This window comes from Theobroma umbraticum, unplaced genomic scaffold (assembly GCF_002168275.2).
Source record: "Theobroma umbraticum cultivar Fairchild unplaced genomic scaffold, ASM216827v3 scaffold_67.0, whole genome shotgun sequence".
In the NCBI taxonomy this organism is placed as follows: domain Eukaryota; kingdom Viridiplantae; phylum Streptophyta; class Magnoliopsida; order Malvales; family Malvaceae; genus Theobroma; species Theobroma umbraticum.
In genome coordinates, this window is record NW_018397262.1 from 7835118 (window position 1) to 7859971 (window position 24854).

General features: G+C 35.9%; 7 protein-coding genes across 10 annotated transcripts in view; 5 read left to right on the forward strand and 2 right to left on the reverse strand.

Moving 5' to 3' along the window:
- The first annotated feature begins 991 nt into the window (after nt 1–991).
- On the forward strand, nt 992–5320 carry EHD1 (EPS15 homology domain 1). Its single transcript, XM_021432233.2, has 16 exons — nt 992–1251; nt 1339–1418; nt 1802–1870; nt 1955–2012; nt 2159–2214; nt 2303–2351; nt 2435–2496; nt 2783–2896; nt 3014–3116; nt 3221–3270; nt 3494–3622; nt 3714–3965; nt 4055–4134; nt 4329–4455; nt 4652–4795; nt 4902–5320. The coding sequence occupies exons 1-16, from the start codon at nt 1167–1169 to the stop codon at nt 5085–5087; spliced, it is 1644 nt and encodes a 547-aa protein (XP_021287908.1). The 5' UTR covers nt 992–1166; the 3' UTR covers nt 5088–5320.
- Nucleotides 5321–8162: 2842 nt separating this feature from the next.
- Nucleotides 8163–9945, forward strand: LOC110419802 (SWIB/MDM2 domain superfamily protein). Of its 2 annotated transcripts, none has more exons than XM_021432913.2 (3): nt 8163–8315; nt 8564–8764; nt 9515–9945. In XM_021432913.2, exons 2-3 carry the CDS (start codon nt 8591–8593, stop codon nt 9641–9643), a joined length of 303 nt encoding a protein of 100 aa, XP_021288588.1. In that variant the 5' UTR covers nt 8163–8315; nt 8564–8590; the 3' UTR covers nt 9644–9945. The 2 variants fall into 2 exon arrangements, with proteins under 2 accessions (XP_021288588.1, XP_021288587.1); XM_021432912.2 differs by having other exon boundaries at nt 8177–8315; nt 8554–8764.
- Nucleotides 9946–10075: 130 nt separating this feature from the next.
- LOC110419373 (GDSL-like Lipase/Acylhydrolase superfamily protein) lies at nt 10076–12028 on the reverse strand. Of its 2 annotated transcripts, none has more exons than XM_021432384.2 (3): nt 11547–12022; nt 10801–11290; nt 10076–10438 (listed from the first exon to the last, which is right to left on the reverse strand). In XM_021432384.2, exons 1-3 carry the CDS (start codon nt 11961–11963, stop codon nt 10245–10247), a joined length of 1101 nt encoding a protein of 366 aa, XP_021288059.1. In that variant the 5' UTR covers nt 11964–12022; the 3' UTR covers nt 10076–10244. The 2 variants fall into 2 exon arrangements, with proteins under 2 accessions (XP_021288059.1, XP_089640159.1); XM_089784033.1 differs by having other exon boundaries at nt 10248–10445; nt 10809–11290; nt 11547–12028.
- Nucleotides 12029–13559: 1531 nt separating this feature from the next.
- On the forward strand, nt 13560–16286 carry LOC110419698 (mitochondrial pyruvate carrier 4-like). Its single transcript, XM_021432790.1, has 5 exons — nt 13560–13763; nt 14797–14895; nt 14990–15042; nt 15868–15941; nt 16039–16286. Exons 1-5 carry the CDS (start codon nt 13709–13711, stop codon nt 16085–16087), a joined length of 330 nt encoding a protein of 109 aa, XP_021288465.1. The 5' UTR covers nt 13560–13708; the 3' UTR covers nt 16088–16286.
- Nucleotides 16287–17113: 827 nt separating this feature from the next.
- Nucleotides 17114–19645, forward strand: AR192 (Co-chaperone GrpE family protein). 2 transcript variants are annotated; one of them, XM_021432553.2, is made up of 6 exons: nt 17118–17396; nt 17902–18109; nt 18197–18390; nt 18478–18645; nt 18981–19109; nt 19354–19645. In XM_021432553.2, the coding sequence occupies exons 1-6, from the start codon at nt 17259–17261 to the stop codon at nt 19465–19467; spliced, it is 951 nt and encodes a 316-aa protein (XP_021288228.1). In that variant the 5' UTR covers nt 17118–17258; the 3' UTR covers nt 19468–19645. The 2 variants fall into 2 exon arrangements, with proteins under 2 accessions (XP_021288227.1, XP_021288228.1); XM_021432552.1 differs by having other exon boundaries at nt 17114–17396; nt 17902–18390.
- A 438-nt stretch (nt 19646–20083) lies between these two features.
- LOC110419596 (uncharacterized) lies at nt 20084–22249 on the reverse strand. The gene is made up of 3 exons (XM_021432693.1): nt 21703–22249; nt 21285–21443; nt 20084–20519 (listed from the first exon to the last, which is right to left on the reverse strand). The coding sequence occupies exons 1-3, from the start codon at nt 22018–22020 to the stop codon at nt 20391–20393; spliced, it is 606 nt and encodes a 201-aa protein (XP_021288368.1). The 5' UTR covers nt 22021–22249; the 3' UTR covers nt 20084–20390.
- A 628-nt stretch (nt 22250–22877) lies between these two features.
- The window catches only part of LOC110419490 (trigger factor type chaperone family protein), a 3681-nt gene continuing 1704 nt past the window's right edge, over nt 22878–24854 (forward strand). Inside the window, exons 1-7 of the mRNA XM_021432563.2 lie at nt 22878–23228; nt 23348–23431; nt 23717–23842; nt 23959–24047; nt 24257–24440; nt 24634–24724; nt 24820–24854. The exon at nt 24820–24854 is cut by the window's right edge and continues 120 nt beyond it. Coding sequence (XP_021288238.1) covers nt 22917–23228; nt 23348–23431; nt 23717–23842; nt 23959–24047; nt 24257–24440; nt 24634–24724; nt 24820–24854 — 921 coding nt within the window. The 5' untranslated portion in view covers nt 22878–22916. The remainder of the gene's footprint in view (nt 23229–23347; nt 23432–23716; nt 23843–23958; nt 24048–24256; nt 24441–24633; nt 24725–24819) is intronic.

The window sequence follows — 24854 nt, forward strand, 5'->3', positions numbered from 1 at the left end:
TTACCTTCAAAAGTGGCAGAGCCTGCGCCAATTATGGAGTTCTAAACCATCTCTTGCTCTGATTTTCTTTGGAACAAAAAAAAAAGGAAAACCAATGTAAAGTGTTTCACAGCTTAGGAGACAGAATGAGAGAGTTCATTATCTGATATACAAAGTGGAGAATGAACAGACATACAAGTGGGTGGGTACGCCTTTATTTTCCTACTAAGTCTATCAAAATGAGGGTTAATAAAGCACTTCTATCAAGATTTTGTCATTGTCCCTGAATTTGCCTACCCAATTTAGCCATGGCCAACTTGCTTTGTCAAATTGCTAGCAAGTCTCCAAACCTACTAGATTTGAGTAAATTCATTGGACCGAGCTATAATTGGATAGAAACTTAATCACCCTCAAACCTAATATTAACAAAAAAAATTTAATATAATCAAGTCCGTTATTACATGATTATATCAATTACTGTGTGATCATGTTTACTTATTAAGTCATATATCACATAGACATAAAAAGTTAGTTAATATTTTCAATATGACCGTCTCAAAACCTATGACATTGTTATTTCAAATTTGACAATTTGACAACAACTATAAATTCAAATTAAATACAAAATAACCAAAATATTAACTCAAAAATGAAATAAAAAAAGTCCCATCAATATCCCACCATCCATTTCACACCATTAAGAACAAAAAAGAAAGAAAATTAATATATCCAAATCACAGTTACTACCATAATTTTCATCTATAGTTGATCAATATTTTTTACTATTTACCTCTTGTAATTAGGGATTTACCCTTCTTCTTTTCGCATTTTAACTCTTCCTTTTAACCTTGGCGCGCGCCACTAAGGGAAGCGGTATTTAAAAACAGCACGACGTCGTCGTTTTCGCGAGACTTTCAAAAAGCCGTTAAAAAACCTCACCGTTAAAACTGAAAAGTCGAAGCTGAAACGACGACGTAGTTGACTGCCCTTTTTCGTCGGTGTTAAGGACTCCCTTTCCCGAAGAAAAACACGCGCACAGGACACGACAGTGTTTTCTTTTTCCGATTATTTTCTCGCGTTTTCTTTTTCACTGTGTGGGAAACGGTCTTTTTTTTTTCCTTTTCTCGGAAAAGTTTTACAGTGAAGATTAACAAAAGCCGACGAGATTGATAGTTTTCTCTTCAGCAATGGAGATCGGAGCCGGTCGGATCGGTTCATGCTCTAAAGATCACCAGCTGATTTATCAAGAGTGGTTTAGCTTTGCTGATTCAGGTACGTTTTTCATTTTTTTAATTTTTTTTTAAAAAATTTAATCGCTTTTGTTTGTTTTATTTAATTTGTTTGAATTTTGTTTGGTAGATAATGATGGCCGCATCACCGGAATTGATGCAATAAAGTTTTTCGGTATGTCAAATTTATCGCGACAATATCTTAAACAGGTTAATCTCCTTTTATTTTCTTCATTTCAATTTTGTTATTTATTTATTTATTTAATTTCTGCTTAATTATTAAAACTTGTAGGGAAATGTGGATGCTTAGTGCGATTGAATTTGAATCAAGTAGAAAAAGTGGAATTTTTTAACTGATCATGCTTGCTGCTAGGCTTCAACTCGAGGAGTAAATAATTGATAATTTTATTTTTGTTTTCAAAATTAAATCAATAAAGTTAGATTTTCCATTAATATAACGAGTCTTCATGTCATGGATTTAGAGTTTCGTTGCTGTTGCTATGCTCATTTCCGTCTTTCTCTTAGTGATTTCGCTTCTGTTATCGGTTTTTGTGTTGAATGGTTTGTCTTTTTTGGGTTTTGATTCCTCAAAGGTGTGGGCTACTGCGGATTCTAAGAGACAGGGATATCTTGGTTTCAAAGAATTTGTCTTTGCTATGCAGGTTTGAAGTTGTGCTCTTCTTGTACTCTGTTTATTGTTAATTGGTTTTCTTCAAATCTGACCTGCTGTTAGTTTTCATGTTTAGCTGGTTTCTCTGGCACAAGATGGTCATGAAATATCACATGATATCCTAAATGGTGATGGTATGATGATTTAGCTTGGTTTTATTTCTTCATTGCACGCTTTGAATGTTTATTTAGGAGACTGTTTTATGGTTGTTTTCCCTCTAAATTTACAATCTTTTATCGTCAACTAGAAACTAATGTTAAGATATGCTGATGTATTGCAGTTGACTTTGAGAATGCCAAACCTCCTGTAATGGAAGGTTTGGATGCATTAATCATGGTATGATGGCTTCTTTTACTCTCTTAATTTTTATGCTTCATATGCTTAACATCATGAAAATTGTAACTATATTGCTTGATTTATTCAGAAGAAGAAACACTCTTCAAAGTCAACTAGTCCTGATAGCAATGCCAATGGTATGAATTTCTCATTGTAACTGCTTATGGTTATTACTCTGATTTTATACCATATACTCACTAGTTAGTTGGGGGCAGTGCAGGTAGTTCTCCAATGCAATCATCACCTGCTGCTCAATGGTTTTCTTCAAAATCATCAAAGAAGGTTTGTGTTGTCATTGTGTAATTTAGCTTCTTTGTTCCTAGTGCGCTTGTTCCCCCCTTCCAACCTTTTTTTGTCATCCTGGTGTAGTGCTATAAATAATTTCTTTATTTATATCAAATGCATATTTGGCTCTTTCATTTCTCTTCCAGAACAAGAAGACTTGTGAATTTATTGGTATTTTGTGGCTTTAATGATGCTAATATGTGTCCAATTCCTTTAATTGATAATGTTTTTTATTTATCTGCATCCTTAGAATGGTTAAATAATCTTTTTCTGTGTATAACAGATATCTATGTCCTCTGTGACTTCAATCATAGATGGCTTAAAGAGACTGTACATTCAAAAGTTGAAGCCTTTAGAAGTTACATATCGTTTTAATGATTTTGTATCCCCATTGTTGGTGAGTGAGTGAGTGTAGATTTTTAATTTCTCTGAATTCAGTTTTAATTATTAGTGATATGTGCTAAATTTGTATTTAACAAGCTAATCAGCTGATATTGATTTTTGTTTATTGCAGACAAATAGTGATTTTGATGCCAAACCAATGGTTATGCTTTTGGGTCAATATTCAACTGGGAAAACAACCTTCATTAAACATTTGCTTAAAAGTAGTTATCCAGGCAAGTGATTCTCTCTTTCTCTCCTCCCTCCCCCCACCAAACCTATTGACTTAGAAGGTTTTAGTCCCTTTTTACTTATTATTATTTTTAATCATCATTTTCAGGAGCTCACATTGGACCTGAACCAACAACTGACAGATTTGTTGTTGTTATGGTACTTTAGAATTTGTGTTCTGTGATAATGTCATTGATGTAGTGCATATGAATAGCTTTCCATCACTTAGTGGATTTAACATCAATGATGGAAATCGAATCTTAATTTTCTGTTAATTTGTCTATACACCTCTGCTTGTAAAGAATCATTTGATGTTAGTTGTAATCATGGGATTTAATTTGTTTTGATCTCATGCATCTTGTATTCTCTTTCCTTTATGCAGTCGGGAACCGATGAAAGAAGTGTTCCAGGGAACACTATTGCTGTCCAAGCGGACATGCCATTCAGTGGTCTCACTACCTTTGGAACTGCATTTTTGTCAAAGTTTGAGTGTTCTCAAATGCCACATCCTGTGAGATAATTGTTCAAATTCTAATTTGCTGTGATCATTAGTTTGAAGGTTTTGCTTGTATGGAATCTAATTTATTCTTTTCATGCTCTAGCTGTTGGAGCACATAACATTTGTAGATACTCCTGGAGTGTTATCCGGAGAAAAACAACGAACACAACGAGCCTATGATTTTACAGGTGTAACATCATGGTTTGCTGCAAAATGTGATCTTATTCTTCTTTTGTTTGATCCTCACAAGCTAGATGTAAGCGATGAGTTCAAGCGTGTAATTTATTCTTTGCGTGGTCACGATGACAAGATTCGTGTGGTTTTGAACAAGGCAGACCAAGTTGATACTCAACAAGTAAGCATTATGGCGGCCATGTTTCTTAACTACCAGTCTTTCGTAGATGAAACATTTGATAATTTGCTTATCTATTCCTTTAATTGTAGTTGATGAGGGTTTATGGAGCCTTAATGTGGTCACTTGGGAAAGTCCTTAATACCCCTGAGGTTGTGCGCGTATATATTGGGTAGGCTCTTTCTCTTTGTCAACCTTAAAGAATTAAATGAATTTGTCCCAACGTTTCTTGGTGCATATTATTTGAATATTGTTTTATACTTGCTGCATAAAATGTAATTCTGTTCCGTAATTTTCTGAATGAGTACATCAAACTAAGCTGCATCTTGTTCTTAAATTTTGATGTTAATATCTTGTCTTCGGCAGTTCGTTCAATGACAAACCTGTAAACGAAGCTGCCAGAGGTCCAATTGGGAAAGAGCTGTTCGAAAAAGAACAAGAAGACCTTCTTGCTGACTTGAAAGATATTCCAAAAAAGGCTTGTGATCGTCGAGTAAGTTCATTTTACTATTCTTCCTTAGAAAAATAAAAAGAATTCTTATATGTGAGACGTAAAAAGGTCTCTGCAGCTTAGTACACACGTATTCCTTAACAGGAATAGGTATTAATGTACTAAGGACATATAAAACCTGTCTTTCTTTTTGAAGACGTGAGTTGAAGAGAAGTCTTAATCCACTGTTTACCTGCAGATAAATGAGTTTGTGAAACGTGCTAGAGCTGCCAAGATACATGCTCATATTATCGGTCATCTTAGAAAGGAAATGCCTACTATGATGGGAAAAGCGAAGACTCAACAGAGACTAATCGATAATTTGGCCGATGAATTTGGAAAAGTATCCTTTCTCTCTTTCTCTCTCTCTCTCTTCTCTTTGTGTGTACACATGCATCCGTGCTTATTGAACACTATTCTTTTACCATGTTTACCTATTTGTTATACAGGTTCAAAGAGATCATCACCTACCTCCAGGGGACTTTCCAAATGTAGAACATTTTAGGGAGGTTTTGAGTGGTTACAACTTCGACAAATTCGAAAAGCTAAAGCCTAAAATGATTCAAGCTGTTGATGACATGCTGGGTTATGACATCCCAGAGCTATTGAAGACATTCAGGAATCCTTACGATTAACGGCCGGAGACTAAAATGCGTAAGTGTATAGAACATGATGATCATAAAACTGGTTTGTAGAGAGGTACTCAATTCAATCAAACCAAAATCTGAATTCTACTTGAACGATATTGTGTCACACTTGTTTGTAGATCATTTGTAGTAGCTCCTAGAGTAGTTCTTCCATGTTTACCGGAGAGTTCATTTGGATTTAGACGATACCATGGTTATATCAATCCGATTTTTCTATAGTTTCTTCTTCTCCAACCAAAATTTTGTGAAGTTCGGCATATTTTTCTTTCTCCAACAGGTATTCCATTTTCCTTCTTGTGATGCAAGGAAGAGAAATCAATTACTACTGGAATATCAAATCAATTGAGTAAATGGAAACAATTTGTCTCTCACTAAATCGAAAATTAACTTCACATTTAAAAGATTCTATTTAGAAAGATTTCTAGGTTTAATGATTTGATTTTCTTAAATGTGTTAAAACAGTGTATTAAATAAAAGATTATGTTCCCTAAAATAAATTTTTAGTTAATACTTTTCGTCAACTTTAATCCTAATAAATAAAATGTAATTGTTGTTAATGTATGCAATATCTACGAAAATGTTTTATTCAAAATGCTATAAGAAATTTAAGGATTTTTAACAGCATTATTGAAAAACAATATAGTTGAAGATCAAATTTCTCTTAGTGTGTCTACGGATACTTTGTAATCAAATATCCAATATATCTTAATCCGATTAAGTAATATTAAGATAACTTTTAAGTAGTAAATTTACTAATCATCACGATTTCGGGTATAGAATAGATAGTATTTACGATATTCAGATACGGGTTTGGAAAACAATTAAAAATTTAATCAAGTATACATAGGGTTGAGTTACTGTATCAAGTAATAGAGTTCCGGTTTGAATACTTCAAAAATAATGAATACCCTATCTATCGATATTCCGTATATTCTCGATATTTGAGTGTAAAAATGGCAAGGATTTTGGGTATCAGAAAATTAAAAAATGAATGAGATTTAAGTTAGTAAAATAGGAAGTTTCCAATATTCATGGCAGAAAATTTCTACCCCAAGAGAAAAAGTAGAGAGGAAAATGATCTTCCTAGATGTTCCCTTTTATCGCACAGAGAAAATGAACATGTTAAAATGTAAGGTTCGGACGCATTTCGAAACCAAGAACCATTGCTAGATTTCCATTGCAAGACCCCTGTAGAAGCCATGTATTCCATTGTCAATGACATGAAGAAGAAGAAGAAGCTGTGGAAGCGTTTGGCATCAACCTTGAGCAAAGCCAGTCGTAGGCTTGTGACAGCCATTCTTTTTTCTTCCTTTCATCATCACCATCACCGCCGTCACCACCACCATCCTCGGCTGCCTATCCTTAACCAGAAACTGCTGGAGGAGACCAGAAACAGCATGCCCGAGGTTGAGTTGATTGATCATTTTGATGATGATGAAGAAGAAGAAGAAGAAGAAGAAGAAGGGTTGGAAAGCGGGATGATGGAGACCACTTCTGACTGCTTTACATTGTCTCAGCTGCCATTGTTAGGAGTGGATGCAAGGGCTGAGGAGTTCATCAACAGGCGCAAGGAAGCCTGGAGGCTTGAAAAGCAGAAGTCCGAGGAGGAATTCTGGGAGATGTTGGCTCGTGGTGCTTAAATATATATATTCTAGTATTGTACTTTTGAGTATCTATCATGATATATTAGAACATAACATGATTGTAATTTCTTGAATTTTTGAATCGAGAAATGTTTATTCGATTTGGAATCATTGCTGCTTAATTCTCTATCTACTTCTGTTTCTTTTGATCATTAGCTCCCTTTCCCTTCTTACCACCATTGTTGCCTTCGCTTCCACCATCTCCTCCTCCCTTCAACAAGAACGATTTCACTTTGAACAAACCATTTGTCAATGGAGTCCTCTTCTCTGAAGAAATACAAGCACAACATGCCCTTTTTAGATCAGACTTCTTCTTCTTCTTACTGCTGCTGCTGCTAGGGTTTGCTAGAAAGTTTCTCTTCAGCTTACAAGCAGACCTCTCTATCAGATTCCTGAGGCAAAGCAAAGCCTTCCTTGCATACCTAGCTTGGGTTTCTTCTTCTGCAATCCCTGTCGGGGTAATAACATCACTCTCTGGCAGAGATTTCTTCCCTTTGCCCGACCTGATGATGAAGATGATGCCTCTGCTCTCTTGCATGCTGCCATGTTTTCTTCTCAGACAGGAAAGCCTAGAACCCATGTAGAGAAAGAGGTTTTGATTGGTTTACATTGCAGCCAATGACCCTGCTGATCCTCTTTATAGGTAGATGAATTTTCTTTCATTAATCAATTTTCAGAGCATGAAGTTTCAATGAAACCTGTAATGGAATTTCCTCAACTGTTCAGATATGTAATATTTTATGACATTGGTTCCTAGGAATCAACGTCGGAATCTATAGTTATTGTCACCCTGTACCCTACATGATCCTATCCAAACTGTCTGGAAAATTACTTAAAACCAATTGTTAGAGTATTACTTTAGAATGATCATTAATCTCAATGATAATCAGAGGTAAGTAATTGGTCGATAATGTAAGTTCGGCCTGTTACATCTAAAGATCAAATAAATTAAATATTTTTAAAAAGTTAATTAAAACCGATTAAATATAAAAAAAATAAATAGATCAAATATAGAAATGGTTCAATTTTAAATAAAAAATTCAAAATTTTATCATTTTTTTTACAAATTATAATATTAAAATTTATAAACTTCAGTAATAATTATAAAACATGAAATAAAAATTAATAATTAAAATATATATTTTATATAAATTTAAAAATAATATATAATATTATATATATTAAAATATATATAATATAAATTTAATGTTTTGATCGGTTCGATTTTAAAATATTTTTAAAATCCAAAACTGACCAAATAAATCAATTGATCTATTATTTACATGACTTTTAATTAGTTTTGATTGTAATTAAAGATCGTCGGATTCTTTTCTAAATTTAAACAAATGGAAGACAAATTAGGATTACAAATGTTAAGCAATTTTCTATTTCCATCGTCGTTTCACTCCTATTCCCTTGCCGTTTTGAATGGAGCGGCCCCTCATTAGCTCCGTCTTAGTCAAATTCTCTCCCCACTCTGTTCCTCCCTCAACCGGTACGAGTTCGGTACCCAGAGTTGCTTCTATTTACCATTTTGTCCCTGAACTTTCCCGCCATCCCCATCTCTCTCCAGGTAAACGAGCTCCCTTGTAATTCAACTCTGTTAGTTTTCAGTAATTGAAAACTACCAATGAAATCGAAAAAAATTTTAGCTTGAAAAACAAGAACGTGCCAACTGTTTGAGAAAATTCCCCTGAACTTGTGTTTTTGCTATTGTTCTTGGTAATTGATTATATAAATCTTCATTAAATGATATTGGGTATTGAAAATTGAGTTCATTTTCTGTTGGTTATTCGATTTATGGTTTTTAGATTTATACAGAGGAAAACAGAGAAGAAAGTTGAAAAAATGCTGCCCCAGAGACTGAAGAAGGCAATTACAGATAACCCCAAGAAGCTTGCTAACCTGATTGACCTTGTAAATCTTCCTTCCACAGTTAGAGAATTTGTGGGTCAGTCTCAGATTTCACGTTTGGGTTGCTTCCTGCGTGTTTGGTCTTATATTAAACAGAACAATCTTCAGGTATTCTTATCTCTCTTGCTTCATTTTGCACCTTGCTATTCAGCAAAAGATTCATTTTTCTTAATCAAATGTTTGTAAGTGAATTACTGAGATGCTTTACTTACCCCGAGACTTTTTTTTTTTTTAAAAAAAAGGTATTTGCACTTCCTGATGTGGCATGTAGATTATTGGATAAGTTTCATGGTTTACTGATTCATGGTAGGGTCTTCAAATTTGTAATTATGATATTAGAGTTGGTCTTACGCATATTTACCATTTATATGGTGTTTTTGATGTGAACATGTGGCTTTTGGATCTCATTTTTTTTATGAATGATTATGTTTTACTGGCATTTGAGGAGATGTATGTTGATGGAGACAATGATCTCTCCTCTTTTGCATTATCTACATTTTGTATCCATTATGCGACTGAGGAATGTTTTTCATGTCTTAGATCATTTGTTTGATAAGAAGAAAGTTTTGTGCTAATAAAGAGGGATATTGTGGTCACGATGACCTTGACTTGCTCTAAAGGTTATTGATTGAATTTATTTTTCATTAAGACTTTCTTATTTATGTTTATTGTGGCTGGCAATTTTGCACCGAGCTCCAAAAGTATGTAATATCTCACATTACCTCTAATTTTGGAAAAAAAGTCATTTGGATTGTTTTCTTTGCTTGCATTTCTATATTGATAGATTGATTTTGAAGTGTGTAGTCTTGGTGCACATTTACTCGAAGATTTCTCAGGATGCCAGTTTTTCTTGATTAGGATCCAAACAACAAGAATATTGTCAATTGTGATGAAAAGTTGAGGAGTATCTTATTGGGCAAGCCTCGAGTTGAGCTGGCTGAGCTACCTTCACTTATCAAGCTCCATTTCCCCAAAGAGCCAAAGTGAGCCACAGGATTCGAGATTAGGCTCTGCAGAGTGTCTTCCTCACCTGTATCCCGAAGATATCTGGCGGCTTTATGTTGTGTTAATTTAATTGACGAATTTTTGTATATCAGCATATTGGATAGTTTGGAGTAAACTTGTTATTCAAATTTAGGCTTTTCCTCCCTCTGCCAAACCTTTTCTGTGAAGGATCTTAGTTTGCAATGAACAACAATTTTATTGTTAATGTTGTTTCTTTCTGTATCTGGTTTCCATTTTGATAATAAAAATCTCGTGGAAGCCATTTCTGAATCATACTTTTTGCTCTTCTGGCTGCAATAATTTCTATCATCTTGTTGAACCTTTTAGATCACAACAGAATGCCTTTCAAGATATGTCAATCCGTTTCTATTGAGGTCTTAGGATAATCTTACTTTGGTATAAAGCTTAAACTGGTTCTTAATGATAAATAACTTGTTTAATATGCTTTTGTCTGTTTTACTTTTATATATATATATATATTTTTTCTACATGGAATGCACATGAAATGGCAATAATAACAACTGAAATAATACAATGTCGTCGACAACAAGGAAGCAGTGCTTCTTGCTTCTACTTTCAGTAATCATCGGAACTCAGCTAGGGCATTTCTGACCACATGATCAGCCAAAATAGCATTTGTTTTCTCTGTTGGGTGGAAGGAGTCCCAGAATATATATTTATTGGCATCTGAACATGTAAAGGGGTTCATTTTATCACACAGGTAACTCATCTCGAACAATCCCGTCCCACAGCATGCTGTTTCTGCATTTTCAAATCCTGTAAAAATTGGTACAAAATTTCATCAGAAAAATTACCTTGTAAGAGAAAATATGTTAAAACACGCGTGCAGGTTTAAAAACACACGCACACACGCACATACAGTAGGCCTGAGAAGGCTTGTTCAAATGGCGTTATGACTGTTCATTTGTTCTCAACTGTAATTGCATACTTGCACATAGTCCTTTTGTATGCCTGTTTTGACCAAAATGTTCGAAAGGGAGCCTGAAAATTCCTAGTTGCTGTCTGGTTTCATGTTATCCGTAGGCATGCTCGCTATTTTCATACTTTCCTTCCATGTGTTCTACGGCCCATTTTGTGCAGAAAGTTCAAGAATTGTTATCTGTGGCTAAGAAACTTACCAAATTGACTTGGATTCTGGATCATTTCTAAGAGCTTATCATAGGCGTTCGTCTGCACGAGTTGGACTCCTCTGAGCTCCTGTTTCAGCCCCATGACTCTACCCTGCAACTTTTTATTGAAATCTATAGCAACATTGTTATACGCCCCGATACATTCACTTCCAAAGAAGATATTCGTTGTTCTTTCCAAGGGTAAACATCCCATCGGAGGAAGACCACCGATTGCTATCTTCCGAGCTCCCAGGTTGTACAGTTCTCTGATGAAATTGCTGGCGATTCTTATCAGAAAATTCTGATACTCATCAACAGAATACTTTGAAGATCTGGTTGGAAAAATGTAGTAGTTCTCTAGGAAGTCATTAGTTCCTATGCTTATCAGGTGCAGTGATTCACTCAAATGATGATTAGCTATGTCATCGCCTAGATAGCCTCTTAGCTTTTTCTGAAATTCTTTGTAGTACTCTATTTCCTTCCAGAAAGGTATGACAGACTGCAAGTTCAAGGAAAATGGAGAAAAGAGCTAGTAACTGATAACTTACTCGAGGTAGTTAGAACTAAGACTTACAGAATGTAAATGCAAAGAACTTGTAGAAACTTAAATCTTTTATCTTTTCATGTAAACGGCAAAACAATGGCAACAGATCAACTTGAGAATTCAACAAAATTCAAGGGAAACCTGATGCAAGTTAATGTACAAACTCACTGCCTGAAGACGGTAACTATCACCAAGCCATAGCTAGACTTACTAGCACATCAGAAGTAGCATTGTCATAACCAGTTCCGGCTGAAGCAAAGGAAACCCCAGTAGCGAAATCTTTTATGTCATACTTGGGATCCAGATAGGCAGGTATGTCTGGCTTGATCCCAAAGGCTTCAGAAATGAAGTCTGTCGCAATCCTGCCATTGGAAAAACGTCCTGTTGGCTTGCCACCAAGAAAATCCCGGCCATATGGCGCGAAGTTGCTCTTCAGGACCGTAGATATCTGGTTGTTGTTCCCTGGATCCACTGTGGAATCCCCAAACACTATGATCGCAGGGACTACTGCACTTGTTTTTGGTATTTGCAGCAGGAGATTGATCAAGAGGAACAACCTGACAACCTTACATGCCATATTTAAGTTTTTTTCATTCCAAGTTCTCTGGTTTTGTGTTATAAATAGCATTGAGGTGGTTGGTAAAGCTGGTGTGAATGATTCCTGATGGAGTGAGGAATGAGAGATAAAAAAAGTTAGTAGGCAATGAGACAGATGGAGTTTGTTGAGACTTAATTGCTCTCCAAGTTGGTGAGATGAGCATTGTATTTAAGCCGATGGTCATGATACTCAACAATGTTTTGGCCATGGTCTGTCATTGGCTAGGATCAAGCCCCATTTTGTTATGTTAGTTATATCCATAATAATGATGGGAGAGAATAAAATATTTCTTGAAGAAGCAATGACCTTTTCTTTACAGTTGGTAATTGATAACAAGGGAAATCATCTGTTTGTTCTTTATGATGTCTAGGTGCAATTGCTTGGTTTAAAATGGCCATGCATTGAAACCTTGCAAAACCCTTTTTCACATTTAATTTTTTGGCTGTCTGGTTAGGAGACAGTTTTTGCCATTAAAACACAGGAAACCCAATGCAGGTAAAGCTATGGGTTCCTGGAAAATTTTCTTGAAATTTCTTCTGTAACAATCTTTTGCTATGTCAATTGAATGAAGCAGGGTTGATAAAACCAAACCCATTTCCCCTTGCAATAACCCATTGGTTGAAGCTAATCCAGACAAAAAGAAGACAAAAAGTTAAGGAAAAACAAGGCCAGAAACTTTCACCAGGACCATCCAAATCCAGCAGTTGAGCCCACTGTTTGAAGCCACTGTGATGTGGACGGTGGTGATCAAAAACTTTGAAGGAGCCGAATTGCTTTTGGCCTTTTTAGGGAGAGAATCCATGCAGTTGTAACGCCTGGAAGGAGCCATCCAAACTTCCTTTTTTTCTTCTTTGTGTGTAGCCTAGCATTGGTTTCCATGCTAAGAAAGTTAGCATGGGGCAAAATCTTGTGTCACGAGTCAAATGTGACTCACCAGTTCAACATGTACACACCTTTCAGTTCTGATTTTTATTGTCTTTTTCAATCCTGCAGGTCCTTACTTTAAGGGAAACTTAATTATTGTTAAATTCAAAATCAAAGGATTTTTTTTATATCATTTATGACTTATCGAATTTATGAAATCTTGACATAATCAAATTACATTAAATTTTTTTTATCATGTCAATTTATTAGATCACATGTCACGTGGATGAAAAAGAGCAATTAACATTATATTTAATGATAATTAAATTTTTGTTAAAATTAAAAATTTATTTAATTTTAAATCAATATTTAAAAGTTCGTTCAAGCGTAATAAATGGTAATGGCCGTACCTTCAACTGCATCTATAGTCACAGTTAAAGAAAAATATCGCAATCTCATAAATGGACCCTCAAATTCTTTAAATGCCGATCATGGCGGTGGCAGTGGCATTAAAGCAATTGGAACTTAACCCCAAACATTGCTCACAACAAGGTTGTCACCATAGAAGAGTCTAGGACCACCTTAAATTGGATTCCTGAGCCGTGTCTCTGGGCTAGCCTAGTGGACTAATGGTCCTAGAAATGGAATGGATATGGGTTCCAGTTCAGGTTTTCTGCCCCCAACGGGTTTGTCATCGACAGCATGGGGAAACATTGATTATGCATGAAATCAATTGTCGCCTTATTCCATGATGGTCTAGACTCTAGAATGAACTACATGGTCCAAGCTTTGGCAGACATTTGTGTCAGTTTCCTGGGTCCCAGGTACCACTCCGAGGATTCTGTTATTCTGTTCTGAACTTGTGTATCTTCTTGTTTCTGTCACAAAGAGCTCATCGAGGCAGAATCTCTATGGCATCATCAAAGCTCCAAGCATTCTGGAACCACCCTGCTGGTCCCAAAACCAGTTTGTGCTGTTTCCCTTTTCTGTTTTCTTTTTGATTGGATCAGACTTCTTTTATCCATTCTTCTTGTGTTTGTCTAAGCCTGTGAACTTTCAATCAGATTTGAGTCTTCAAGCATTTGTACATGACTGTTCTTTTTAAGATATCTTATGGTGGCTTGCTTTTGCTTGTTTTTATTCCTCTAGCAGCAGAATGGAAATTGGAATATTAGGGTATAGAATTTGATTTCAGATCATTGCATCAGATTGTGAAATATACTGTTATTTATCGGCTAATTTTGTTACCTATGCATCAAGGTATTGAAAATGATTATCATCATTGTGGATTGAATGTAATTCATCAACTTCACTGTCTTTGTTATTACCAATTCTTTATCCACCTCCATCCTGGCAATCTTTATCGCTGTTGGTGAACACAGAAAATTATAATACTAACATGCATCAGCCTGAAACGAATTCGTCTAGGTATATGCATCTGATTTAGTTGGCTATAAGTCTTGTTAGTTTTTGTTCTTTTAGCTACCAGGTTTTTTTTGCAGTTCCAAGCCTAACTGAGGCCAGTAGCATTAATCAGGTTAGCAGCTGGCATACAAAACAAGTGTCATGTAATACTGCATTGTTGCAAGTCTTGGATGCTTTCTGTTCCTGTCTTGGTTAGGTGTTAGGGTGATTGGTACCTTAAAATTCTGGCAATCTTGATTGCTGTTGGTGAACACAAAAGTTATAAGACTAACATACATCAGCCTGAAACAAATTCGACTAACTACATGCATCTGATTTAGTTGGCTATAAGACTTGCTATCGGCTTTTTGTTGCAGTTCCAAGGCTAACTGAAGCCAGTAGCATTAATCAGGTTAGCAGTTGGCATACAAAATCAGTGTCATGTAATACTGCATTGTTGCAAGTCCTGGATGCTTTCTGGTATCTGTCTTGGTTAAGGTGTTTCGATGATTTATACCTTAAAATTCAGCACCATTTTCTCAGATTCAAGATCCTGTTATCATTCAATTTAAAGAGCATATAACACCCATTGCAGTTCATTTTTGGGCCCCAACTTTTAAATGGTGCGTCAGCATAGCCAATGTTGCTGACTTCTCAAAGCCACCAGAGAATATCTCTTATCCCCAGCAAATAGGTATGCCCCTAACCAGGTTTCACTTATCAACTTTAGAACTGCCAATTTATCTGTTACAAGGCATAATCTTTACCTTTTGATCCTTATACTGCAGCTGCTACCTGCACCGGCCTAGTGTGGTCACGGTATAGCACAGTGATTAACCCGGTATGTCATACCAGCTGCAAATGCATTTCTTTTTACAAGAAGAAACTTGATTTTCAAATGAACAGCAGATTCCACCCCCTCAACCTACCCCCTCTTTCCCATGTTCTTGATGTTGACAATTTGATTTGCAAGATTCACTAAACTAAGTTGACATATTGACATGAGAGATTAAACTTACCATGTACTGTCAACTTCATCTCATGTTCCACAAATCCATATCAGAAAGGATCTCAGGGTATTTTCACTGCAGTTAATAGACATGTAGCTAAAGACTATGATTGCCATTCTCTTTTTCCTACTAGCATATATCTGTTGGATGTGTTAGTGCATTTAAGATTAAGCCATGCATGTCTAAGTATGAACTAGTTCGGACATTGAAAAACTGCAAATGCATTTAAGATTAAGCCATGCATGTCAAGTATGAACTAGTTCAGACATTGAAAAACTGCAAATGGCTCACTAAATCTGTTAATAGTTTGTTTGATTGTATCTGCTACTCAGATAACCGAAGTAATTCTAGAGCTAATACATGCAACAAACAGATCAATGCAAGCTTTACTCGTTGCTTTCACACCATGTTAGCTTAAATGCACTAACAGGATGATATATAGCCTTTGGTTTCATCACTATGTGAAGCTATGGACCCCGAGGCACAGAAGGAGATCAGTGTTGCAAATGGAAAAACAGATCATCACTGACCATTTTCAAGATAAAAACATAGGAAGCATTTCATTTACTATAATTCAATGCTGGACCTGATTTATCATCTCAGTAAGGTTTACTTCTAGCCCTGTTTAACCTTGGAAAATGCCTGCAAATTTGCAGAAAAACTGGAACCTTTTCTCTGTCAATATTGCATTGGCTGGAACTGGCTTGTATCAACTCTCACGCAAGATCAAGTAATCTCCATATCCTAGCATCTTTCACCTTCTTCATGCAAGAAAAGAAAAAAATTTGGGTTCTTCATGATTATCACCACCTGTTGATTTTGCACAGGAAGGATTACTTTTCTGAGGGAGAGGTAGTAGCAATGGCCAAAGAATGATTGACAGTAACCAAAAATTGCAGGCAATCACTATGATTTTGGCAGATATAGCTTCATCCTTTTGTATATCTTTGAATCATTTGATACATATTAGACTTTCCTCTTTGCAAAACAGATAATCATTTGTTTCTGCTAATCACCATTTTTGTAGTGTAGTCTAAGCATACATGCTGCAATTTATGAATATTATTTACATTAACCTCCAGAACAAGCAAAACAGTTAATTTTTTTTCCTTTTTTGTTTATAAATTTTGGAAAAAAAACCCGAAATCAGCATTCTGAGTACGAAGATACATGCAACTATCATCAAGTCAAATGTTCGGATGTGTAAATTAAGATATAACGAAAAATTCAGTAAACGTTATATCTTAAACTAAACATTTAAATTAAATAAAAATATATCTTTCACTGTATAAAAGTGCTTATGAATTATATTAGCTTAATTTGAGATTAACTATACTCGTCATTGCTCAATCTCAACTAAATTAATAAAAAAAGAAGATATAAATAGAATTTAGACTTGAAGTCACGATTTTTTTTTGTTTGAAATGATATTCGAAAAGTTATAAATTCAATTTATCATAAAATAATCTTTTTATATAATTACGATGTTATTTAGGTGGGATCCACTTATAATATGTATCTTCAAAGAAATAAGTGCATTTTGAAAACATAGTGCATAAAACTAATTTTAAATCTCGTCCAATCGAACTTATTTTTTAAATTGAAATCTTTTATAATAAGTTAAGTTCGGATTTCAAAATCCAACCCAATAGTTCATGAAAAGTGTCCAAGCCCATTTGTTAAAACGCTGTCGTTTTGGCCTAGCACCTACCCGACCACAGATTTAAACGCCGCCGGACCAGAAACCTTCTCGATGCTTCTTAAAAATCAAAGCCAGGACTTCAATCAACAAGACGAAAGCAGTCTCATGGAATGTCTAAATTTACCGTTCCACCTTTCGAAACGAAGTCGTTTTATATGATACTAGTACAGGATAGTTTAGTCAACAAATGAAATAAAATCAACTTTCTTTCTGTCCAAGCAGGTCCTTTCCCTCTAAATTTTCTCCCCGCTTTCCTATTTCTTTCTCGCTAGATATCCCCCCCATTAACTCTTTTTATTTCCAATTTCGTCCCTCTAAAACCCTAAACCTTTCTTCCTCCAAGAGATGTTGATGTCCAGGGCTTTGTCACGCGTCTCGAGGAGCGTGGCTGCACGCTCCTTGCTTGTCTCTGCTCCGAACAAGCTTCAAAAGCCAAGCCTTTCCAATCAGTTTCATTCTCTTGTTTATGAATCTCCGAATAAGGTACTGAAAATTGCAATGAATAAGTAAATAAATGAATAAATGCTTGATTTTTTTGCGGTTGATTATGAGTAGGGTTTTGCTAGGGTTTAAGGGCTTTGCTTAAATTAGCTCAATTTGATGACCTCCGCCATCTGAGGTTCTCTTGATTATAATTTTTATTGTATATTTTTGGTTTTATCGTGCTGAAATCCTTGGGGCTTTGTTTGAAAGTGAAAGGGCTTAGATTTGGTTGGAAGTAGGTTCCTTTTCTAGTCTCTAGATGTTACATTAAAGATTTAGAAGCTGTAACCTCATTTTTCCATGTTCATTTTGATGAGGGTCTTGTTGGGTTTTGTGCTTTCTCTTTTATTTCAGTTATTGAGTGATGATATAGGATCTTAAGCCTATGTTTTGGTTTCTTCAAAGCATAACCAATTCCCTGTATTTTGATCAAAAATTTCATTTTAGTGCATATTCTTTGAGGTTGGGTGCAATATTTTAAGTTGCATTAGCTTGCTCTGTGCAGTTGGTTACAAGTGATGTGTCTCTGTTGCATCATTCAAGCCACAATTTCTCTGCATTCCAACGATTCGGGATCTCTTCGTCTGCCTCCCCTGAGCCCTCAGAGAAGGAACATGGGAGTGCTGTAGAAAATAATGGTCAAGAGCCTGCAAAACCAAGTGGGGATATGAATCCTGGAGAGGCTGAAGTTGCTGATCAAGCAAAAGAATCAGGTTTTAACTCAGAATCCCAAAATACAATGCCTCAATCTAATAAAAGAAGGAGAAGAGCTGCTAAACGAACTGCATTTTCTGATTCAGATTCTGAGAGTGATGGTGATCTGTCAATGGCCGACATGGTAAAACTTGTGGAGGAGAAAGAAGAACTCTTGAAGGCAAAGCAAAAGGAGATTGAACAAATGCAGGACAAAGTTGTTCGCACTCTTGCGGAAATGGAGAATGTTATGGCCAGAACAAGACGTGAAGCAGAGAACTCAAAAAAATTTGCCATACAGGTATTGTTGATGACACAATGACAACTTGATTTTTGTTGTATTTGGAATCTTGGAAAGTGATACTAATTATTTGTCAATGCGCTGCAGAATTTTGCAAAGGGCCTTCTAGATGTGGCAGACAATTTAGGAAGGGCTTCTTCGCATGTTAAAGGCAGTTTCTCTAAGTTTGACAAATCCAAAGACACTGTTGGAGCTGTGCCACTCCTAAAGACACTCCTAGAAGGAGTTGAAATGACTGAGAAACAACTTGGAGAGGTAAATTTTTCATTACTTTAATGGAAGTCTGTTGTTAGTTTCTCTGCTTCCTATGGTATTGGGAGTTTTCATGAAACTGAGTTGTTGGAGTTGATATACTTGATGCTGTAGGTTTGATTTCCACCATTGGTTCTTTGATAAAGGGGTAAAATTGGCAAAACTAATTCACTTCAATTATTGCCCTTCATCCGGAAAAATGTTTTAAAAAGTCATGTGCTTAGTTAATTTTGGAAGTTAGTAGTCTCTTCCGTCACTCCGGCAACATTTGGCCTCTACGTCTGTTCTATAACATATCAAATTTTGCTACTGACCAGTTATAACTGTTTTTACTTCAGGTATTTAGAAAGTTTGGAGTGGAAAAATTTGATCCTACAAATGAACCATTTGATCCACACAGGCACAATGCAGTATTCCAAGTACCAGATAATTCTAAGCCTCCTGGCACAGTTGCTCATGTTTTGAAGGTATTATTTTGTAATCCATTTTTTATTGAAACTGTTCCATTTTTTGATTGTCTGAAAGTTTATTCAAGTTTTGTTGAAGAAATATTGGTAACCAAGCACATGATTTAAGTTCAATTACCAGTTCAATTTTCCTCGTCCTTATTGAAGTACAAAGAGTCTTGGTAACGAAGTGCTGCTCAGACAGCTCAAGTGGTCATAGTTTAGTATGTTCCTAAGAAATTGTTTGTTCCTCTTCTTTATACAGGCAGGATACATGCTCTATGATCGAGTTATTAGACCAGCTGAGGTCGGTGTTACTCAGGCACTGGGTAACGATGCAGCAGAGAATAACACAAGTGACAAAGGCTCCGAGGCTTGATGATATAGGCTAGGTAGATTTGCCGTGGCAAAATGTTCAAAACTTTTGCCTGTTTGATAAGAATTATATACATGTGAGATTTTCATGTGAAGAGTAGTCTTTTAAAACTTTTTTTGTTCCACCTATTTCTTGTTTCACTATTTTTCATAACAAAATGCCCTCTAGATGGCTTTTGGCACGGTCTTCGGATGAGTATACAGAAATTGGAATGCATCATGTTGAGTTGTGGCAGGATTTTATCTCTCTCGCACATGCAGGCTAAGTTATTTATGGTTGTAGTTGTGACATAGTATGTGTAGTGTTGCTATGTCAATGGTCAATCCTGAGTTCTTATACATGAAATCTGGCTAACCAATCAATCTAGAGAGCTGGCGTTGCGACTGCCCTAATTTTCAGTGATGAGGTCATCAGGTAAATCCTACCCAATCGTTTTGGAGGTGTTCCCTCAATGCTATTTGAGGATGGATGGTAACTCATGTACTCGGAAGAGTAAGCAAATCATTTCCCCTAACTTTTCAACCATGTTTGGTAAATGTTGATCTCGCCTTGTCCATGGAAACCAGTTATGATAATCGTGTTCAACCCAAAGGGTATGATATAATGCTACTGTGCAAACAGAGCAAACAAAGTAGTTCTCATTGATCACCCTGCCTTCTTAAAGTATAATCCACACTATGAAAAGAGATATATCAATCTAAGGGTTCTATGTATAATACCTGCAAATGATAAAGGAACAAGGAAATATAGGCAGTATAAGGTCAAGCTTTTGATAAGGCGCAGACTACCACCAAGGCTTAGTGGTCAAACTATACATCATGAACCAATTCCATGACCAAGAATATATAGGGATATAATACATAAGATGCATTGCTTTGGAGGGACCAAATCTGTGAAATCTTGTTTGCCTTCGAACTAATTACATGTCAACCCATTGTCCAAAATCCAGCTGAGCTTGCCGCCTTCTCCTGGCCTTCCTTCTCACCAACAGAAACACGGCTGTTATCATGGCCTTTCAAACACAAACCCAAGTCCAAATTGCCCATGCTTGAATCCTGCAAAAGAGGAAGATCTCTGCTTTATTAAGTCTTGCGAGGAAATCAAATGTTTTCATCTTCAACTTTTGAGGAAGATGTCATCCATATTTTTTGAAAAACAATGCAAGTTAAAGAGATTTAACACTAGGGATGTCAACTTGATCCTTGTACCAAAAATTTATGGTTTACCCTAGTAAACCTGTTCGGTCCCAACACTTTTAATACATTAATACAGTATAGGACCAAAGCAGGCTCATATTAATGGCACTATAAGGATGTGAGTCAGCTCTATATAGGATGGAACAGCACTAGAACTTAGTATTACAACCACATAAACGGAATGAAGCTACTATAATGGTCTGGTTGCAATGAACAAAAACTAAAATTGTCTGGTTGCAATGAATAAAAAGCATTACTACTTGAAAAGGCTTGTATCCTGCTAGATCTTAACCATTTCATGCTTTACATTCAGAATTTCAACCTTATCAACCTGAAATAAAACACAAGTACCTCGCACACGAGTTTGAGGAGCAAGCTTATAAACAAGTAAACATCATCCAAAATCCAACCCAACCTATTCTTAAACCATACCAACCGGCGGAGGTGGAAGGCACTAAACACTGAAGTTTCTAACAGTTTAACAATGTTCTTCAACAAACCTAGACTGACCATTTTAAACTATCCTTTTTTATTTGAATTCCCTTCCACGAAGTCCTATTGCAATTATATTTCCAAATTTTGACATGAATTTAAGATAATTAAAACAGGATTAACATTGTTTACCTGAGATTCCTTCTTCAAATCTTTATTCATGTTCAGCACGTGATCGGTCTTGGATAATAGCCAATCCGGGGACTGGTTGGTCTCATTCTCATCTGTCTTAGCTTCATCTTCAACCTGTCTCGCAGCCGCCTTTTTACGCTCTTCCTCTAACACAGCAACCTGCAAAAATGGCAATCCACAGCCATTTTCATCATCACTATTCTCTTAACATAAGCAACCATAACACTACTTCGTAGAATCATAAAGTCCAATTATTCAAGCAAAATATAATAATTAAAAGGGAAAAAACCCATTCTTTTTTAGCAAAAACCCTAACTAAAACCACCCAAAAGAAACGAGTGACACTACCTTTATACACGTACATGTACGTCACTACTTTATACGCGTAACAAACATACGTGATTGTTTATACACTTACTGGGGTATAGCGAAACTTGCGCTTGGGAGGCTGCTCCTCGTCCTCACCGTCGACGGCGGACGAGGCGACGGAGGACCCGGAATCAGTTGAAGAGAGAGGAGTCCACCGGCAGAGCACGATACTAGTGACGCCGGCTGCGGCGGAGGAAGAACTGTTGCCGTTGCTGTTGTTCCCGTTGGATTGAGAGTGTTTCACAGCAGATGAAGGCGACACGTTGACCCACTTCTTCTTCCACTTCCTCACCGGGCCATTGAACACCGCCGTCGAACCGTACCGAGCCGAAGCCCGACCCAGCCTCGTGGAGCCCACTCCGTCCATGCGGTAACTCTGAACTGCTGAGGTTACTAGCTGTGAGGGAGAGTTGAAGCTTGAAACAAGTGTAGGAAAGTGAAGGTTTGGGTACGGTTCGAGGTGTTCGGTTCGGTTCTGTAATTTAAAGAAAGGGAGACAGGACAGAAACCGGAATTGAACGAACTGAACTTGTGGAACGGCGTCGGTTTTGTGTCGGTCGTTTTTCTTGTTTTTCCGTGCACTTGTGGCATTAAGGCGGTAATGAAAGTCAAGGTGCGGGGTGTTAAGCAAATTAATTAAAAAAAATTTCCTTTAATTGTATAAATAATAAATAATAAAATATAGTAATATAATATAGTTAAAATAAATAAAAAATAAATCAAGTTAAAATTAAAATAAATAAAAAATTAAATCAAATAAAAAAAGTTAAACATTTGTTGTCATAAACATGTATTTTTTTAATTAGAGAAAAAATTCCTCTAATTATTGCAACAAAATAAACGCTAAAATATAATAATATTAACAGTATAATTGTTAAATATAATTAAATAGATAAAAAATTAATAAATTATTACTCTCTTTGTCTCTGTTTTTATTTATTTTTTAAAAATATCTCAAAATAAAAATTTTTTAAATACTTAATACTCTTGCAATTTTATATTATAAACTTATATTTAAAGATTTTTCATACTAAAAAACATTAAATGTTTATATTTATAATAAACATTCAAATTTTAATAAAAATATCAAAATCAAAACTTTTATTCTAATTTTTTTGAAAAATTTTGAAAATACAAAAAAAAAGGAAAAATGAAGAAAAATGAATCGCACCGTTTTACCACATTGAAAATATCACACTTGAAAGTTGGGGTCTTTATCTTCAACAGCCAAAGGTTTAAGCTTTCCAACAGAGCCAGCCAACCATGGAGCTCTGTGTTAACTCCCCAAAACTCCTCAATTTAAACCCCAAAACCAATCTTTCCATTCCCCAAAGCACCATTTCTATTTATCACAAAAACCCAATTATCCAATTCGGTAACAAAGTCCAAAAAAGACCCTTGAATCGTCCTCTCAAACAGCTTTCTTCTTCTTCCCGCCAAATTCAGTTTCTTCAACCGCCAGTCTCGTCTCCTCGAGACTCACCTCTTACTAAAGCTTCAGCGGCTGTCGGAGCGGAAACGGAGAAGCTTCCTGCTGATATAAAGGTCACGGAGACTCAAGAGCCTAATTCAAGAGTAAGATTTTTGTAGGTTTTGTTTATTGGGTCGTTTTAGTTTTTGCTTAATGCCATTTCTTTTTTATTTGAACTGAGACATTAATGCTTGTTTTCTTTATTTTTTTGAATTTTATGTAGGTAAGGTTGAGTGTAGAAGTTCCAGCTGCAGTAGGTGAGGATTGTTACAGAAGGGTCCTAAAGGAGTTCAGCAAGCAAGTCAAGGTAATTCTTGGCAGTGTTGTAGTTTTGTAGGGTCCTTGATTCATGATAAAGTCTTCTTTGTTAAGACTTTCTTTATGTTACTTTAAGATTTCATACCTCACAGTTTTATAGTGATGATAAATTTCCAACTTAGGATTATGACTTTTTGGTAGCTAGAGATGCTCTGGTGCTAGCTATATGCTTTGTTAAATTCATTTTGAATGCTGAAACTCATTTCTTTTGTAACATATTTTACTTGGTGAAAGAGAAGTTTTGATTGATACTTCAAATGTTTTGTGTGACTAGATACCTGGATTTCGCCCTGGAAAGATCCCAGAGAGAATTCTTCTAAATTATGTTGGGGAAGAAAATGTTCAGAAGGCCACAGTAGAATCTATTTTGAAAAGGACCCTCCCTCATGCTATGTCTTCAGTATGTTTCATAATGTTTGCTCCTGTCTGGTTAATGTTCCCAAGATATTATATTCGTTTTCAGCCATTTCATGTTAATAACCACCTTGCTGATATTTGGTTCATCGTATTCTATAGGTAACTGGAAGGGCTTTGAGAGATTCAGTTCGCATTATAACCAAATTTTCTGATATGGAGAAAAGCTATTCTTCTCTTAGTTCTCTGAGGTTAATAAATAGTACATCCTTAAATCTCACTTGCGTGCTCCTTTGTTGGTTTTATTGTACAGTAACACCTGCAACATTGCATATCTGAGTCTTCTGTCATGGCATACTTGAGGGAGAGGCATTTGATGAGGAAAGACTGATATAATAAACTTGCATAAGTCCCTACTAGCAAGGATATGAATGGTTATTGATTTAAAATTTTTTTCCAGTTATGATGTCATTGTAGATGTGGCACCGGAAGTCAAATGGAAAACTGAGAATGGGTACAAAAATCTTAAGATTGTTGTTGAAATAGACAATGACATAAAAGCCGAAAGAGCCTGTGAGCGGGAACTAAAGCGCCGCCACAAGTCCTTAGGTTCACTGAGAATTGTAGCTGAGAGAGGACTACAGGTTATTCATGTTTAAGAAACTCTCCTTCCTTTCTTAACAGATTTCACCTTTTTAATTAAACTTCCTTGTAATCAATGTACTCTCTTTAATCTTCAACTCCAGCTTACTTTAGGTTATACTGAGATGGTTTTTTTGAGTCTTTTCTACTCATTATAGGAGTTTTATGACTTGAAAAGGGTTGAAATGTTCTCAGATTGGTGATCTTGCGGTCCTTGATATATCAGCAACGACTATTGATCAAGATGACTCTAATGTTCAAAAGATTCCATCTGCAGAAAGCAAAGGTTTGCCAATATGAACTAGTGCTGAAGTCAAACTGCAAGCTCTACAAAGATTGAGACCAAATTATTAGCTGGAAGCTCTTTCTTTCTTTTTGCAGGTTATCATTTTGATACAGAAGATGGTGATAAAGTA